At 39.3% G+C, this 17,022-nt stretch overlaps 1 protein-coding gene across 1 annotated transcript in view; it reads left to right on the top strand.

The window, feature by feature from the left end:
• Positions 1–8,846: 8,846 nt before the first annotated feature.
• Positions 8,847–17,022, top strand: part of LOC120037327 (C-type lectin domain family 4 member E-like) — a 31,166-nt gene continuing 22,990 nt past the window's right edge. Inside the window, exon 1 of the mRNA XM_038983484.1 lies at positions 8,847–8,922. Coding sequence (XP_038839412.1) covers positions 8,847–8,922 — 76 coding nt within the window. The remainder of the gene's footprint in view (positions 8,923–17,022) is intronic.

Below are 17,022 nucleotides of genomic sequence, written 5' to 3'. Positions count from 1 at the left end.
ATATGCTATGCGGTTCGTAAGGCTAGCGTACCTAACAAATTGTCACCCAACATAATGTGTAATGTCACTTATTTGAAAAGTCATTACATTATTACATTGCTGAACATTTTCTTAAAATTTGTCATAATTACTTAAAGCAATGCATTTGTGTCTGCTCTCATCGGACTGCATATTTTCGCCATTTTCTTCAAATCTGAAAATGTTGTGAAGCCACGCCCATTTTCTGAAGAATTGCATTATGAGCCCCAAAAGCACAGAAATAGTGTCCACTGCCTGTTATACTTCCTATTTTGACTAATGTAGTACGACATCCGGGAACCTGTGGCATACTAACTATATCCATACTATGACTAATAAGTACACTACATACTCAATTTCCGTCACAAATAGTGCGGTTAGTGCGGTTAGTATGAGTATTCCAACACAGCTCAGGTCCTACTGTGCCTGTTCCTGAGGTATTCATATTGAGAGGTACAATTGGAAGAACTTGAAATTAAATAAAATGTAAATGTGACATTTGTAATATCTGCCATCTAATGTATTTGTGCTCTCTGTTCTCGCTAGTTAGTCACTTTTACTTATCACTCACAAGTTAGTGTTATACTGTAGGGCAAGGTTACTACTATAATCATTCTTTAATCATTCATTTTGTGTCTTTTGCTTGTGAAATAATCTGTAGAAAACTGGATGTACAGGAGGCAAAGTACAGTTAGAAATGTTACATTCTTACCTGTTAGTTCAGTTCTGGTCAATCAACGTTATGGTATATTTTTTTAGGCCAAGTTATGAGCAAAAGCTCTTAATCCTCTTCTCTTGTGTTTTCCATTGTTATGTCAATACGCACAACATGTTTTTTTATGGAAACACCCATGTATGACGCAACACTGGTTTTTCTGGTCCTTGGTGACTTTAGCACTGAGTACACCTCGCATTACACTTCTAGCACAGGTTAAAGGGGAAACACTGATGTATCACAAGGGGTAAAAACCTGAAGCATCCGGTGGGGGCTTCCACTCACTACCAAATATGGTGATGAGAGGAAACCCAGTGACCAGCAGTGGGATAAGATTGGCAATATGTAACTGGGCCAACGTTGTACTAATGTTATAATACATTAAACATCTGATCTCAGTACAGTTTTCTGTTCCCAAAACGAACATATGTTATGAACAGAATGAACACAATTATGCAGACTTTACCCTTTGCAAAATTTGAAAAAATTACATTATTTATAAATAGTGTTCAAGTTCCTACATACCCACACTCTGACACATTCAGATATACTACATACCCACACTCCAACACATTCAGATATACTACATACCCACACTCCAACACATTCAGATATACTACATACCCACACTCTGACACATTCAGATATACTACATACCCACACTCTGACACATTCAGATATACTACATACCCACACTCTGACACATTCAGATATACTACATACCCACACTCCAACACATTCAGATATACTACATACCCACACTCCGACACATTCAGATATACTACATACCCACACTCTGACACATTCAGATATACTACATACCCACACTCTGACACATTCAGATATACTACATACCCACACTCTGACACATTCAGATATACTACATACCCACACTCTGACACATTCAGATATACTACATACCCACACTCTGACACATTCAGATATACTACATACCCACACTCCGACACATTCAGATATACTACGTGGGTCATTCCTGGGCTCGGGTAATTTTTCAGCCCCTCTGACCTTAATATTGTATTTCAAGTATTGGGTCACCAAAATGAAATGTTAAGGACTTTGTATATACATTGAAATGTCCAGAATAATAAATTGACGTAAATATACCATTAATGTTAACTTCATTATTAATTAAAAACAGTATTTTTTTAACTGACACTAGGATTTGTGGTATGTCTCCCAAGCGTTTCACTTAATTTTTACTTGGGAAATGAATATTAAAATGTGCACATAATTCATATTTTTTTATCAAATAAATGCATGATTATTGATTAAAATCACACAATTTATCTCTGACCCTCAGTCTACACTCAACCCCGTCACACCAAACAAACTCTGCCAATAAAAATGGTCAGTCCACCCTTACGTGCCATCATTAACAGGAAGTGACATTATTCAACAATGTTCAGCTGAATGTTACAGAAACAGGTAAGTAATCATATTATTTTATATCTGTATTTTTTTTAAGTCAGGTGGGGATCGTCGAGCTGACCAACTCAACCCTGTTACATTAACTTCTTGCAACTATAGGGGGTGCTGTTCCGCATTAGCATATTTTGGTCTCCAAATTAAACGGCCTATTGCTCAATTCTTGATCGTACAATATGCATATCCTTACTAATATTGGATAGAAAACACTGTCTAGTTTCTAAAACCGTTTTAATTATGTCTGTGGGTGACCCAGAACTCCCTCTACAGCAAAAATCCTGACATGACTTGCGAAGGTCTGAGAATTATCCTCTGATCTGGGTTCAGTTTTAAAGCCTGTGTATATCCTATGGCTGGAATTGAACTGCACCCGCCTTCCCCTGGATGTCAGTAACCAATGAGAAGTGGAATGGTCTGTCTGCGTAGCTGTCCGAGGTTATAAAGCCGGATGGAACGAGAGTACCTTTCTTTGTCTCGTTCGTCATGGCGCCTGGCAAGAAGTCAGGATGAAATTTTGGAACGCTCAGTTATCGACCAGAGATGTATCCGTCTGTAATTTAATTAAATATAGGTGTTAGAAACATCATAACGATGTTATTTGAAACCGATTTATATCAGTTTATGCGAGTATAGTGCTATTTTTCTGAATTTCCTTTGTATCTAGTTTGAGGATTTGGACATGTGTGTGCGACATAGCTAATGGTAGCAGCTAGTTCCAAAGGTGAAGAGGACGTTTTACAACAAAGCAACTATTCTTTTGAAGAAAAGACACATTGCCCAAGATACTGATGGAAGCTCGTCCAAAAGTAGGAACTATTTATGATGTTATTATGTATTTATGTAGAAAAATGTCATAGTGTTTGCGCGCCACTTTTGCAGGCACTGGTCTGGCTGCAACGCACACTATATGTCTAGTAACGTTAATTTTAAAAATCTAACATAGCGAATGCATTAAGAACTAATTTATCTTTCGATTGTTGTCCAACTTATATTTTTTAGTCAAGTTTATGAATAGTATTTTTATAAGAATAGGCGCTAATCCAAAATGGCGCCGGCCAGAATACATGCAATGTTTGTAGTGATTACATAGTATAACCACGATTTGTGCTGCTAAATATGCACATTTTCGAACAAAAGCTATATGCATTGTGTAATATGATGTTACAGGTCTGTCATCTGATGAAGTATATCAAGGTTAGTCAAATTATATATCTTTTGTTGGGTTGTTACGATCGCTAACATTTACAGCTGGTAAATGCGGTTGTGATTCTGGCTATTGTGGTACGCTCATATAATGCTATATTGTGTTTTCGCTGTAAAACACTTAGAAAATCTGAAATATTCTCTGGATTCACAAGATCTGTGTCTTTCGATTGCTGTAGGCTGTCTATTTTTCTGAAGTGTTTTAGGATGATTCTTTTGGTAATTGACGTCGGTCTCAGTAATTATTCCGGCTGCTTCCAACGCTATTTCAGATTGCAGCTGCAATGTAGAACTGTGATTTCTACCTGAAATATGCACTTTTTTCTAACAAAAACTATCCTATACCATGAATATGTTATCAGACTGTCATCTGAAGAGGTTTTTTCTTGGTTAGTGGCTATCAATATCTTAGTTTAGCCGAATTGGTGATAGCACCTGAAGTAGTAAGAAACTGATGGAGTTAGAAAAGTGGTGTATTTTGCTAACGTGTTTAGCTAATAGATTTACATATTGTGTCTTCCCTGTAAAACATTTTAAAAAACAGAAATGATGGGGTTATTCACAAGATCTGTATCTTTCATCTGGTGTCTTGGACTTGTGATTTAATGATATTTAGATGCTACTATTTAATTGTGACGCTATGCTAGCTATGCTACTCAGTGGGGGGGGAGTGGGGGGTGATCCCGGATCCGGGTTGGTGACTCGTTAAAGGTTAAATAAAGATGGAAAACTAGTACTTATCAAAATGATACTTTAACCCATAAAAATATACAGTCTATTAATTTCATACAGTCTATCATTGTTATTCTATCTTCCGCGACGCATATAAGGCCCTCCCCCGCCCTCCTTTCGGAAAAGCTGACCACGACTCCATTTTTTTGCTTCCAGCCTACAAACAGAAACTAAAACAAGAAGCTCCCGCGCTCAGGTCTGCTTCAAGACTGCTTCGATCACGTGGATTGGGATATGTTCCGCATTGCGTCCAACAACAACATTGACGAATACGCTGATTCGGTGAGCGAGTTCATTAGAAAGTGCATCGGCTACGTAATACCCACAGCAACGATTAAAACATTCCCAAACCAGAAACCGTGGATTGATGGCAGCATTCGCACGAAACTGAAAGCCCGAACCACTGCTTTTAACCAGGGCAAGGTGACCTGAAACATGACCGAAAACAAACAGTGTAGCTATTCCCTCCGCAAGGCAATCAAACAAGCTAAGTGCCAGTATAGAGACAAAGTAGAGTCGCAATTCAACAGCTCAGACAAAAGAGGTATGTGGCAGGGTCTACAGTCAATCATGGATTACAAAAAGAAAACCAGCCCCGTCGCGGACCAGGATGTCTTGCTCCCAGACAGACTAAATAACTTTTTTGCTCGCTTTGAGGACAATACAGTGCCACTGACACGGCCCGCTACCAAAACCTGCGGGCTCTCCTTCACTGCAGCCGAGGTGAGTAAAACATTTAAACGTGTTAACCCTCGCAAGGCTGCAGGCCCAGACGGCATTCCCAGCCGCGTCCTCAGAGCATGCGCAGACCAGCTGGCTGGTGTGTTTACGGACATATTCAATCAATCCTGATCCCAGTCTGCTGTTCCCACATGCTTCAAGAGGGCCACCATTGTTCCTGTTCCCAAGAAAGCTAAGGTAACTGAGATAAACAACTACCGCCCCGTAGCACTCACTTCCGTCATCATGAAGTGCTTTGAGAGACTAGTCAAGGAATATATCACCTCCACCCTACCTGACACCCTAGACCCACTCCAATTTGCTTACCGACCCAATAGGTCCACAGACAACGCAATCGCAACCACACTGCACATTGCCCTAACCCATCTGGACAAGAGGAATACCTATGTGAGAATGCTGTTCATCGACTACAGCTCAGCATTTAACATCATAGTACCCTTCAAACTCGTCATCAAGCTCGAGACCCTGGGTCTCGACCCCGCCCTGTGCAACTGGGTACTGGACTTCCTGACGGGCCGCCCCCAGGTGGTGAGGGTAGGTAACAACATCTCCACCCCGCTGATCCTCAACACTGGGGCCCCACAAGGGTGCGTTCTGAGCTCTCTCCTGTACTCCCTGTTAACCCACGACTGCGTGGCCATGCACGCCTCCAACTCAATCATCAAGTTTGCGGACGACACTACAGTGGTAGGCTTGATTACCAACAATGACGAGACGGCCTACAGGGAGGAGGTGAGGGCCCTCGGAGTGTGGTGTCAGGAAAAGAACCTCACACTCAACCTCAACAAAACAAAGGAGATGATTGTGGACTTCAGGAACCAGCAGAGGGAGCACCCCCCTATCCACATCGACGGGACAGTAGTGGAGAGGGTAGTAAGTTTTAAGTTCCTCGGCGTACACATCACGGACAAACTGAATTGGTCCACCCACACAGACAGCGTTGTGAAGAAGGCGCAGCAGCGCCTCTTCAACCTCAGGAGGCTGAAGAAATTCGGCTTGTCACCAAAAGCACTCACAAACTTCTACAGATGCACAATCGAGAGCATCCTGTCGGGCTGTATCACCGCCTGGTACGGCAACTGCTCCGCCCACAACCGTAAGGCTCTCCAGAGGGTAGTGAGGACTGCACAACGCATCACCGGGGGCAAACTACCTGCCCTCCAGGACACCTACACCACCCGATGTCACAGGAAGGCCATAAAGATCATAAAGAACAACAACCACCCGAGCCACTGCCTGTTTACCCCGCTATCATCCAGAAGGCGAGGTCAGTACAGGTGCATCAAAGCAGGGACTGAGAGACTGAAAAACAGCTTCTATCTCAAGGCCATCAGACTGTTAAACAGCCACCACTAACATTTAGTGGCTGCTGCCAACATACTGACTCAACTCCAGCCACTTTAATAATGGGAATTGATGGAAATGTATGTAAAAATGTATCACTAGACACTTTAAACAATGCCACTTAATATAATGTTTACATACCCTACATTACTCATCTCATATGTATATACTGTACTCTATATCATCTACTGCATCTTGCCATCTTATTGTAATACATGTATCACTAGCCACTTTAACTTCTTTGGGCTGCAAGCCTGAAGCCGGACACAATATGACAACAGCCACTTCAAATGCAGGGCGCGAAATTCAAAATATATTTTTTAGAAATATTTAACTTTCACACATTAACAAGTCCAATACAGCATATGAAAGATAAACATCTTGTGAATCCAGCCAACATGTCCGATTTTTAAAATGTTTTACAGCGAAAACACCACGTATATTTATGTTAGCTCACCACCAAATACAAAAAAGGACAGACATTTTTCACAGCACAGGTAGCATGCACAAAACCAACCTAACTAACCAAGAACCAACCAAACTAACCAAGAAACAACTTCATCAGATGACAGTCTTATAACATGTTATTCAATAAATCTATGTTTTGTTCGAAAAATGTGCATATTTGAGCTATAAATCAGTTTTACATTGCAGCTACCATCACAGCTACCGTCAGAAATGGCACCGAAGCAGCCAGAGTAATTACAGACACCAACGTCAAATACCTAAATACTCATCATAAAACATTTCTGAAAAATACATGGTGTACAGCAAATGAAAGACAGGAATCTTGTGATTCCAGCCAATATTTCCGATTTCTTAAGGCGTTTTACAGCGAAAACACAATATAGCATTATATTAGCTTACCACAATAGCCAGAAACACAAGCCATTTACCAGCAGCAAATGTTAGCGATCGTAACAAACCAGCAAAAGATATATAATTTTTGACTAACCTTGATAAGCTTTATCAGATGACAGTCCTATAACATCAGGTTATACATACACTTATGTTTTGTTCGAAAATGTGCATATTTAGAGCTGAAATCAGTGGTTATACATTGTGCTAACGTAGCATCTTTTTCCCAGAATGTGCGGATATTTTTATGACACTCAACTATTCTGACCAAATAACTATACATAAACGTTACTAAAAAATACATGTTGTATAGGAAATGATAGATACACTAGTTCTTAATGCAATCGCCGTGTTAGAATTCTAAAAATAACTTCATTACGACATCCAGCTTAGTTATAGCGAGAGAGTGTCCAAAATCTGGGCGCAAACTACTAGTACAACATGTTCCACAGATATATGAAATAGCATCATAAAATGGGTCCTACTTTTGACGATCTTCCATCAGAATGTTGTACAAGGGGTCCTTTGTCCAGAACAATCGTTGTTTGGATTTAGAATGTCCTCTTCTCCAGTCAATTAGCACGGAAAGCTAGCAAAGTAGCGCGAAGCTCTCCTTCCTGAACAAAGGCACACAACGCAACACGCCTAACGTCCCGAATAAATTTCAATAATCTAATAAAACTATATTGAAAAAACATACTTTACGATGATATTGTCACATGTATCAAATAAAATCAAAGCCGGAGATATTAGTCGTCTATAACGACAGCTTATCAGAAGGCAAAACCAGGTCCCTTCACGCGCTCTCCAGAAAACAGGAAACTGGTGACACGTCATACAAAGAGTTTTTTTCGACCCCAGATCAAGTTATGCACTCCATTTCTTCTCTCACTGCCTGTCGACATCTAGTGGAAGACGTATGAAGTGCATGTATTCTAATAAATATCAAGGACATTTATAGGCAGGCCCTAGAACAGAGCATCGATTTCAGATTTTCAAAATGAGTTCTGTTTTACTCACAGATATAATTCAAACAGTTTTAGAAACTAGAGAGTGTTTTCTATCCAATAGTAATAATAATATGCATATTGTACGAGCAAGAATTGAGTACGAGGCCGTTTGAAATGGGCACCTTTTATCCAGGCTACTCAATACTGCCCCTGCAGCCCAAAGAGTTTAAACTATGCCACTTATGTTTATATACCCTACATTACTCATCTCATATGTATATACTGTACTCTATACCATCTACTGCATCTTGCCTATGCCGTTCTGTACCATCATTCATTCATATATCTTTATGTACATATTCTTTATCCCTTTACACTTGTGAGTATAAGGTAGTAGTTGTGGAATTGTTAGGTTAGATTACTCGTTGGTTATTACTGCATTGTCGAAACTAGAAGCACAAGCATTTCGCTACACTCGCATTAACATCTGCTAACCATGTGTATGTGACAAATACAATTTGATTTGATTTGATTTGATGAACACCATGTGTACTGAGCAGAGGCAATTATGAGCCCAAAAAACTCAACCCCGTCACGTTTCATTGTAATGGGGTTATAAACCTGTGACAGGGTTGAGTTATTTACTTTATATATGAATATTGAAAAATATATATTTTAAGGCAGGTAGCTTAGTGGTAGGAGAGTTGGGTACGGCTCTTAACTTCAGTTGTTCCTTTAACAGTGATATCAGTGATGCACAGGAGCTTAACAAAGCCCTCCGTGAGACAAACACGTCAGTGAAGCTGTTTCTTGTGAAGAGTGCCGATGTTGAACGTGCGATGGAGATGATGCCAAGCCCGATAAAAGCGGTGCCCTCCACCATGAGAATACACCAGGTCATCACCATTGCTCCTGGTGAGCTGATGTCTCGTGATGTCAGCTGTCTTTGTTCAACAAAGAAGGACCTAACCTGTACATGCTTTAACACACAGCACTTCAGTTTCAGGCAGAAGGTCCTGGCTGCTCCAGAACAGCCAGTTATTTTTGAAAATCCACAACCTGTGGGTGAAATCCAGTGGGGAAATCCAGGTGTTCTTGGGCAGTGGTGTGTAGTGGAATATGATGATGACCTTTATCAAGGCATCATCCTCCACACGGATGAAATGAGTGTACAAGTGAAATGTATGCATCGTGTAGGACCAAACAGATTTTTCTGGCCTTCTCCAGACGATATCCACTGGTATCAGTTTGATGAAGTCCTTGAGATGATTCCACCCCCACAGCTTGTGACATCCTGCCACGTAGAGGTTGAGAGAGATGTGTGGGCCAGACTCTCAGGAAGAAAACCATGAATGAATGAATATGGTGCTCCTGAGAAGAATAGTCATGCTGACACTAGTGCTGTAGTTATGGCTGTTCTAGCATTATAAATGACCTTGGAAAATGTTTGTCCAGTTTGATGACATGTTTCTGATGAAACCTGCTGAATGATATTTATATTCCTAATAATAAAACCCAGATTATTCTAAATATATCTACCTATCATACAATGAAATGGGGCGTCAGGGAGCCTAGTGGTTAGAGTGTTGGGCCAGTAACCGAAGGGTTGCTGGATCGAATCCTTGAGCTGACAAGGAAAACAATCTGTTGTTTTGCCCAGTTAACCCACTGTTCCCTGATAGGCTGTCATTGTAAATAAGAATTTGTTCCTAACCGACTTGTCTAGTAAAAAAAAAATGCAATGTAAACACTAGTTTATATGGAAACTGGTGTCTCTTCAACCCTGTTACAGTATTCAACACTGTCACATGACAATATTTGTTCAATAAAATGACCAAGAATGAACAAATATGAATTTTATGTTTTCTGAGCTCAGTCTGAAATGTTGAGGACAATCCCAAGAAGATTATAGATGAATGTTAAAATTCTGAATTGAACGCTTTTTTAATTTAAATGATGAGCCTGCTGACACAATGTGTCTATTTCAGGGTTTAAATAGCAAAATGATGAGATTTGACATACATTTTATATTTATAATAATAGCATTTTTGGGGGGGACACATGAGCATTGTTGTTGATTTTATAACAATTATCTTTTATAATCCCATTCAGACAAATTCCATATTGTCTGTGACGGAGTTGAAGATAATTTATATCCATATCAGACAAAAATGGACAATAATGAAAGGGCTTTAATGCCTGAGGTGGGAAAATATGTTTTCTAGAAGGTTTAATTATGTACTTAATTGTGTGGGGTGTTCAGAATTATATATATTTTTAAAATACAATATTACCACAGCCCAAGAATGACCCACATACGCACACTAGTGGTGCGAGGGTCATCTGTTTGTTCACCCGCACCCACCCGCAATTGTTAAAAACCCATCCTCAACCGCCTGACTACATGTGATAAAGTGAAAATCTGAGGCCCGTACTCAACCCTAACCTGCAAATATAGAAAATGTGCTATAGGATACAGTCAAAGACCGCAGAGCAGAGAGATTTTTTTGACAGAGGGTGCATGATTTAGATATGATTCTGCTTTCTCAACCACGCATCCCGGATCCGGGATAAATGTCATCAGCAACGCTGAATAGCATAGCGCCGCAGTCAAATAATATTACAAAAAATATTTATAATCATGCAATCACAAGTCAAATATACCAAAACACAGCTTAGCTTGTTGTTAATCCACCTATGGTGTCAGATTTTGAAAATATATTTTACAGCGAAAGAAATCCAAACTTTTGTGAGTGTAGTTTTCAATGCTACATCAGCTAACCCCAAATTAGCATGGTCACGAAAGCGTGAAAAACAATAAAATTCATCGCTTACCTTAGATAATCTTCAGACGTTTCCACTCACGAGACTCCCAGTTACAGAACAAATCTTCTTTTTGTTCGATAAATATTACTTTTATCACAAAAAAACGCCATTTGGGTTGTGCGTCATGAAGAAAAAACGGCTGCCTCATTCAGGTCCTGAAAGGAAGACGGAAATTTCCAAACGTATCAGATTAATAACTTCCGACATTTTGGTAAGCTGTTTGTTAGTCAACTTGTCAATAAATATAGCTTTTGTCATCATATGTACAGAATGTCAACTTTTATTTATTTCAGGGTAATGAATGGTACATAATGTACTGTGTCACTTTGGAGTCACTTTTACTGTAAATAAGAATAGAATACCATGATTAAAGATCTATGAATGAATCGTGAATAATGATTAGTCAGAAAATTACAGAGGTAAAAATATCGTGCCTCCCCAAAAAATGCTAACCTCCCCTATTATTGCTAATGGTGAAAGGTTAGCATGTCTTGGGGTTATGATCTTCTGTAACTTTCTCACTCATCATTATTCAAGATTCATTTATGATAATCCGTAATTATGGTAGCATCCACATTAATGTAGAAGTGTTCAGAAACATACTCTATTCGTATTTACAATAAAATGTCTCCAAAATGACACAATACATGACTTACCATTCATTAACCTTAAATAAAAGGTGACATTCTGTACAAGCGCCAAATACAGTTGTTCCTCTTAAAAGTTGCGAGCTTACACCGCGGGACTTAGAGGTACCCAGGGTCACAGCGTCATTGCTCCAGACCACCACAAGGGGGAGATAGAGCACTCATTATGCATTTGGGTCGCAAGGTTTTTATATGGCCAATCATATCGAGTGGTTCCAATGACGAATTTGACACGGGCCACCCGTCCCTGTTGACTTCAGCAAAGATGGCTGACAAAACATTACGGGGAAGAAAATGTAAGTAGTTATAACGTCATAACGAGTCAAGCTAAAAAATTACAATTGAGAGGAATATGTTAGTTAATCTAGAGACAAACGATTGTGCATATTTTTTGTCCAAAAGTTGATTTACAAAAATTGCTATTTAGCAAGTTTTTTTTCAGCCACATCCAATACCAGGTGTATCAAACTCATTCATTATACACTTCAACAGTGTTTACCACTCCTGCTCCTGGGACATCAGTGATTACACATTGTAACTATGCAATAGACTAGAAACATGATATAAGTAAAGACTGATTTGTAATTCATATATACAAGATAAAAAACGGTACATTCTGCCAGCACGCCACAAGCGGATAATGACGAGTGGAAGAGAGCGAGGAACGAGATGGGAATAACAATCCAGGCTAATCCAGGCTATTTGCTCTGAGACCGGCATAATAATGTAATGAAACAAGCAGGGAGCAGGTTTCGAACCCTCAACATTCTAGCCCGATGTCCAGCACGCTATCGACTGTGCCCAAATGTATTAATTGGGTTTGGGGCCGATTGTGGCTAAAAACACTTCATCAATTGGAATCTTTAACATGTGGAAAGGGGAAAAAGTATTATTATTAGTTTTTCACACGCGTAGCAGGATGGGCTATTAGCTGAACAATAGACTATTCAACCTTTACTAAAGAATTGTCTAATATCCGAGCTAGGTGTGAACCTCCCCTCCTCAACTTGAGCTAGGTGTGAAACTTGCAACAAACCAACTTGCAACAAATCATTTTCAGGACTATCTACAAAAAGCAGCGGAGATGTGCAATATGTTTCTAAGAAGAGGCTATTCTCCACAATGTGTAGATGAAGCTCTTAATTTGGCATTGGGGAAAACACAGATGAACTGCTACAAAAAAGACCCGCTAAAGACAGGGATTATCTAATCACAGTACATTTTAATGGCCTAAAACATTACATGTATACCTTTAGATTTTGTGGAATATAGAAAGTTAAGATATCAGACAGGGGAGGTGATATTAATAATACTCTGAGTAAAAGAGAATGTGTTTGTATTTTCACCCTCCAGACATTATTTCCTAAAGGTTTTAATGATGAAATGCCTATGTATGTTATGTTGTAAATTTGAACATGAATTATGCCCCTATTTCAGATTACTCTGATGTTTTCCTTACACTGTACCCAATGATTTATGAAAACTTGCTTGGTAGGTCGATGTCCTCATTGTGGTTTAACAGACGTGTTTAATACATTTTATATACACACGTTATTTGAATATTTATGAAATGCATATTGTTATTTTTGGTAGAACTTATTTGTTTTTCCTTCGCCTCTAAACCCCTTTCAATGCGTGGAACGGATGTGGTGTGGCTAGGTCTAGATTTAAAAAACTCACAAAAGCTCTGATGAAGGCCGTGAGGCCGATACGTAAAGCTTATGTGCAGGTTCCTTCTTCTTTTTCCTCATCTTATGCGACTGTTGCCAGGCACCTGCAAAAAAGATAGCTCAGATGTTTTGAATTTTTAATTGGACTTTACAAACAACAAGAGGGCTTCAATGGAGTCTATTTCTTCAGAGCCTAGACCTATATAAAATAACTTAACTGGCAGAGTGAGGTAGGTTATGAGGCTTAACAGCCTAATAGAAGTAGGATTTTCTTTATTAGGCCTACTTACAGTTGCAACTGGTGAAAAATGTAGCATCCTACATAAAACAATCATTTAAAGAAAAAAAGTCTGCACGTTCGAACTGAAACAACGTAAATAAAAAGAAAGCACACATTTGTAATTCCCAAACTATAAAAGTCATTGGAAAGGTAGATACAAATTATGTGTGACATTGTGGTTACAATAAAGAATGTAGCCCATCATGCAAATGTTTCCTATTAGCAGGACAATATACTTTTATAGCCCGGCTACTGTTGTGAAAATCCCTCAACTTGAAATGTATTCGATGCTTAAGTACTCTAAAGTGTTACATTTCTAACTCAAAACAACATTTCTTCATCAACATCTTTATGCTTTCCTTAATCTTCTTGATCTTATTCCTTTTTTTGTAACAATTTTGAGCAAATCGCTCAAGGGCCACGGTTGATTAATCTGTGAAGATGACATTATTAAATGTCTCGCCAGCTCTGATCCATGCCTGGGTCTGCAGGACGCAAAGTTTTTTGTTTGTCAGACTAATCATTGGGCCGAAACTACATAACAGTACAAAACAAGCGAACACACATGGTTAATGTTCTGAGAATTAAAAAAAAAGATTTTGATGAAGAAATACTGTACTGCTGTTTTGAGTTAAAAATGTAACACTTTAGAATACTAAATACTAATACGGATACTACTAATACTATAATACTATAAATACGAATCTGAATTGGTTCAAACTAGGTGAAGGTTAGCGTTAAGGTAAGGGTCAGTTTTATATTTGTCTATAATCTGCTTCTCCATGTGATGCTAGTCAGACAAGTCCCTCATACCTACTTTTATAAGTGTTTGTCTCCCCCTACCGGCTGTTTTCTACAAGCTCAGTTTCTTCCTTCTATTACTGTGACCTTGACCCATAGAGATATATAGAGGATTCATCTTTATCTGTTCCATTGTAGCTACAATCCATAGGAAAACCCACCCAGTTGACAACTTGGATGGTGGAAGCCCAGGGTTTCTTCTCAGCGGAGAGGAAGTAGAAACTGGAGTCAAAGTATCTCCATTCCTCTTCACAATGCAGCTTTGTTGAAGAACAAAGGTGAACACATTGAGAAACTTAGCCAGTATCTTTATTCTCATAAACCCATTGATATGTAATTACAGTTGATTTTACATTTATGGTTCATCCTTGGGAGCAATTTCCAAACGCCTGAAGGTGCCACTTTCATCTGTACAAATAATAGTACACAAGTATAAACACCATGGGACCACGCAGCCGTCATAGCGCTCAGGAAGGAGACGAGTTCTGTCTCCTAGAGATGAACGTACTTTGGTGGGAAAAGTGCAAATCAATCCCAGAACAACAGCAAAGGACCTTGTGAAGATGCTGTAGGAAACAGGTACAAAATATCTATATCCACAGTAAAACATGTCCTATATCGACAGAACCTGAAAGTCCTCTCAGCAAGGAAGAAGCCTCTGCTCCAAAAGACTACAGTTTGCAACTGCACGTGGGGACAAAGATTGTACTTTTTGGAGAAATGTCTTCTGGTCTGATAAAACAAACATATAACTGTTTGGCCATAATGACCATCGTTAAGTTTGGAGGAAAAAGGGGGAGGCTTGCAAGCCGAAGAACACCATCCCAACGTGAAGCATGGGGATGGCAGCATCATCTTGTGGGGGTACTTTGCTTCAGGAGGGACTGGTGCATCATATTGTCCTTACAATTCTATTGTAAGGACATTATAATGACCCATGTTGTAGTCCTGGACCTACTGAACATGTTGATGTACACTACCGGTCAAAACACCTACTCATTCAAGGGTCATTCCTTATTTTGACTATTTTCTACATTGTAGAATAATAGTGAAGACATCAAAACTATTAAATAACACATATGGAATCATGCAGTAACCAAAAAAGTTTCAAACAAATCAACATATATTTTAATTATGAGATTCTTCAAATAGCCACCCTTTGTCTTGATGACAGCTTTGCACACTCTTGGCATTCTCTCAACCAGCTTTATGAGGTAGGCACCAGGAATGCATTTCAATTAACAGGTGTGCCTTCTTTAAACTTAGTCAAGGAATTTCTTACCTTCTTAATGCGTTTGAGCCAATCAGTTGTGTTGTGACAAGGTAGGGGTGGTATACAGAAGATAGCCCTATTTGGTAATAGACAAAGTCCATATTATGGCAAGAACAGCTCAAATAAGAAAAGACAAAAAATATCATTACTTTAAGACATGAAGGTCAGTTAATACGGAAAATGTCAAGAACTTTTAAAGTTTCTTCAAGTGCTGTCGCAAAAACCATCAAGTGCTATGATGAAACTGGCTCTTATGAGGACCGCCACAGGAATGGAAGACCCGGAGTTACCTCTGCTGCAGAGAATAAGTTCATTAGAGTTACCAGCCTCAGAAATTGCATCTCAAATAAATACTTCACATAGTTCAAGTAACAGACACATCTCAACATCAACTGTTCAGAGGAGATTGTGTGAATCATCAATTAACAGAATGAGGGAGAAAAAATAAGACAAAAAAGAGTTCTGTTTAGATTTATAGGAGAGTATGTAGACATACTGTACTCTGGAAAAAATATATATTAGAAACATGTCATGTGATTTGCCATAGGCGTATGCTCAGTAAACAAAAAAAAGTTTGGACCATTATTAACCTATGCTTATCGTTTTAATAATAACATTAAAAAGTCAAAAGGCACTAGCACATCTGAGCAATATTTTTTGCAGGTGCATGGCAACAGTTGCACAAGATGAAGGAAAAAGGAAACCGCACACTGCTCTTGATAGTATCACTGATCTATAATACGCTTACAATTATTGATCTATGCTTATCACTTTAATAATAAGAATAACAAAGTCACAGATTAATAAATATAGGAACAATGTTCTTTAACAAGGTCTACCAGCTTCCTGATTGAATGAGATTGGATACTCTAAACAGTGTTACCTGGACACACACAGAGGGCAGAACAGTACTGAGAGGGAACACACACACACACACAGACACACACACACACACACACACACACACACACACACACACACACACACACACACACACACACACACACAAACAAACCAAAAAAAGCAATGCTAATGAAAGGTGAGAATGACTCACAACCTTCACTGTACAAGGGACAACGTGTAGGTTACCAATAGCAACACCAATGATCATGCACCAGTGGACCTGTCTGCTAGGGCGGCAGGTGGCCTGGAGGGTAGGGTCAGTAACCGAAAGGTTGCTGGATCGAATCCGTGAGCTGACACTGTATACATCTGTTGTTCTGCCACTGAGCAAGGCAATAATGCACTGTTCCCTGTGTGCCATGGATGTTGATTAAGGCAGCCCCCCGCACCTCTCTGATTCAGAGGAGTTGGGTTAAATGTGGAAGATGCATTTCAGTTGAATGCATTCAGTTGTACAACTGACTAGTCTTTCCTTCTCCCTATATATTCATGTGTTGTGTCTCTTCCTGGAGGTTGCTGTCTGCTCAAAACACTGGTTAAGGTGTGAAGTCCTCCCTAAACCTATAAAAGCTCATATGTTGGGGTATGGCTGTTGAACTAAGTTAATGAACTAAG

This window comes from Salvelinus namaycush, unplaced genomic scaffold, assembly GCF_016432855.1.
Source record: "Salvelinus namaycush isolate Seneca unplaced genomic scaffold, SaNama_1.0 Scaffold170, whole genome shotgun sequence".
Lineage (NCBI taxonomy): Eukaryota > Metazoa > Chordata > Actinopteri > Salmoniformes > Salmonidae > Salvelinus > Salvelinus namaycush.
The sequence above is the reverse complement of the archived record's forward strand: the minus strand, read 5'-3'. Positions and strand labels throughout refer to the sequence as shown.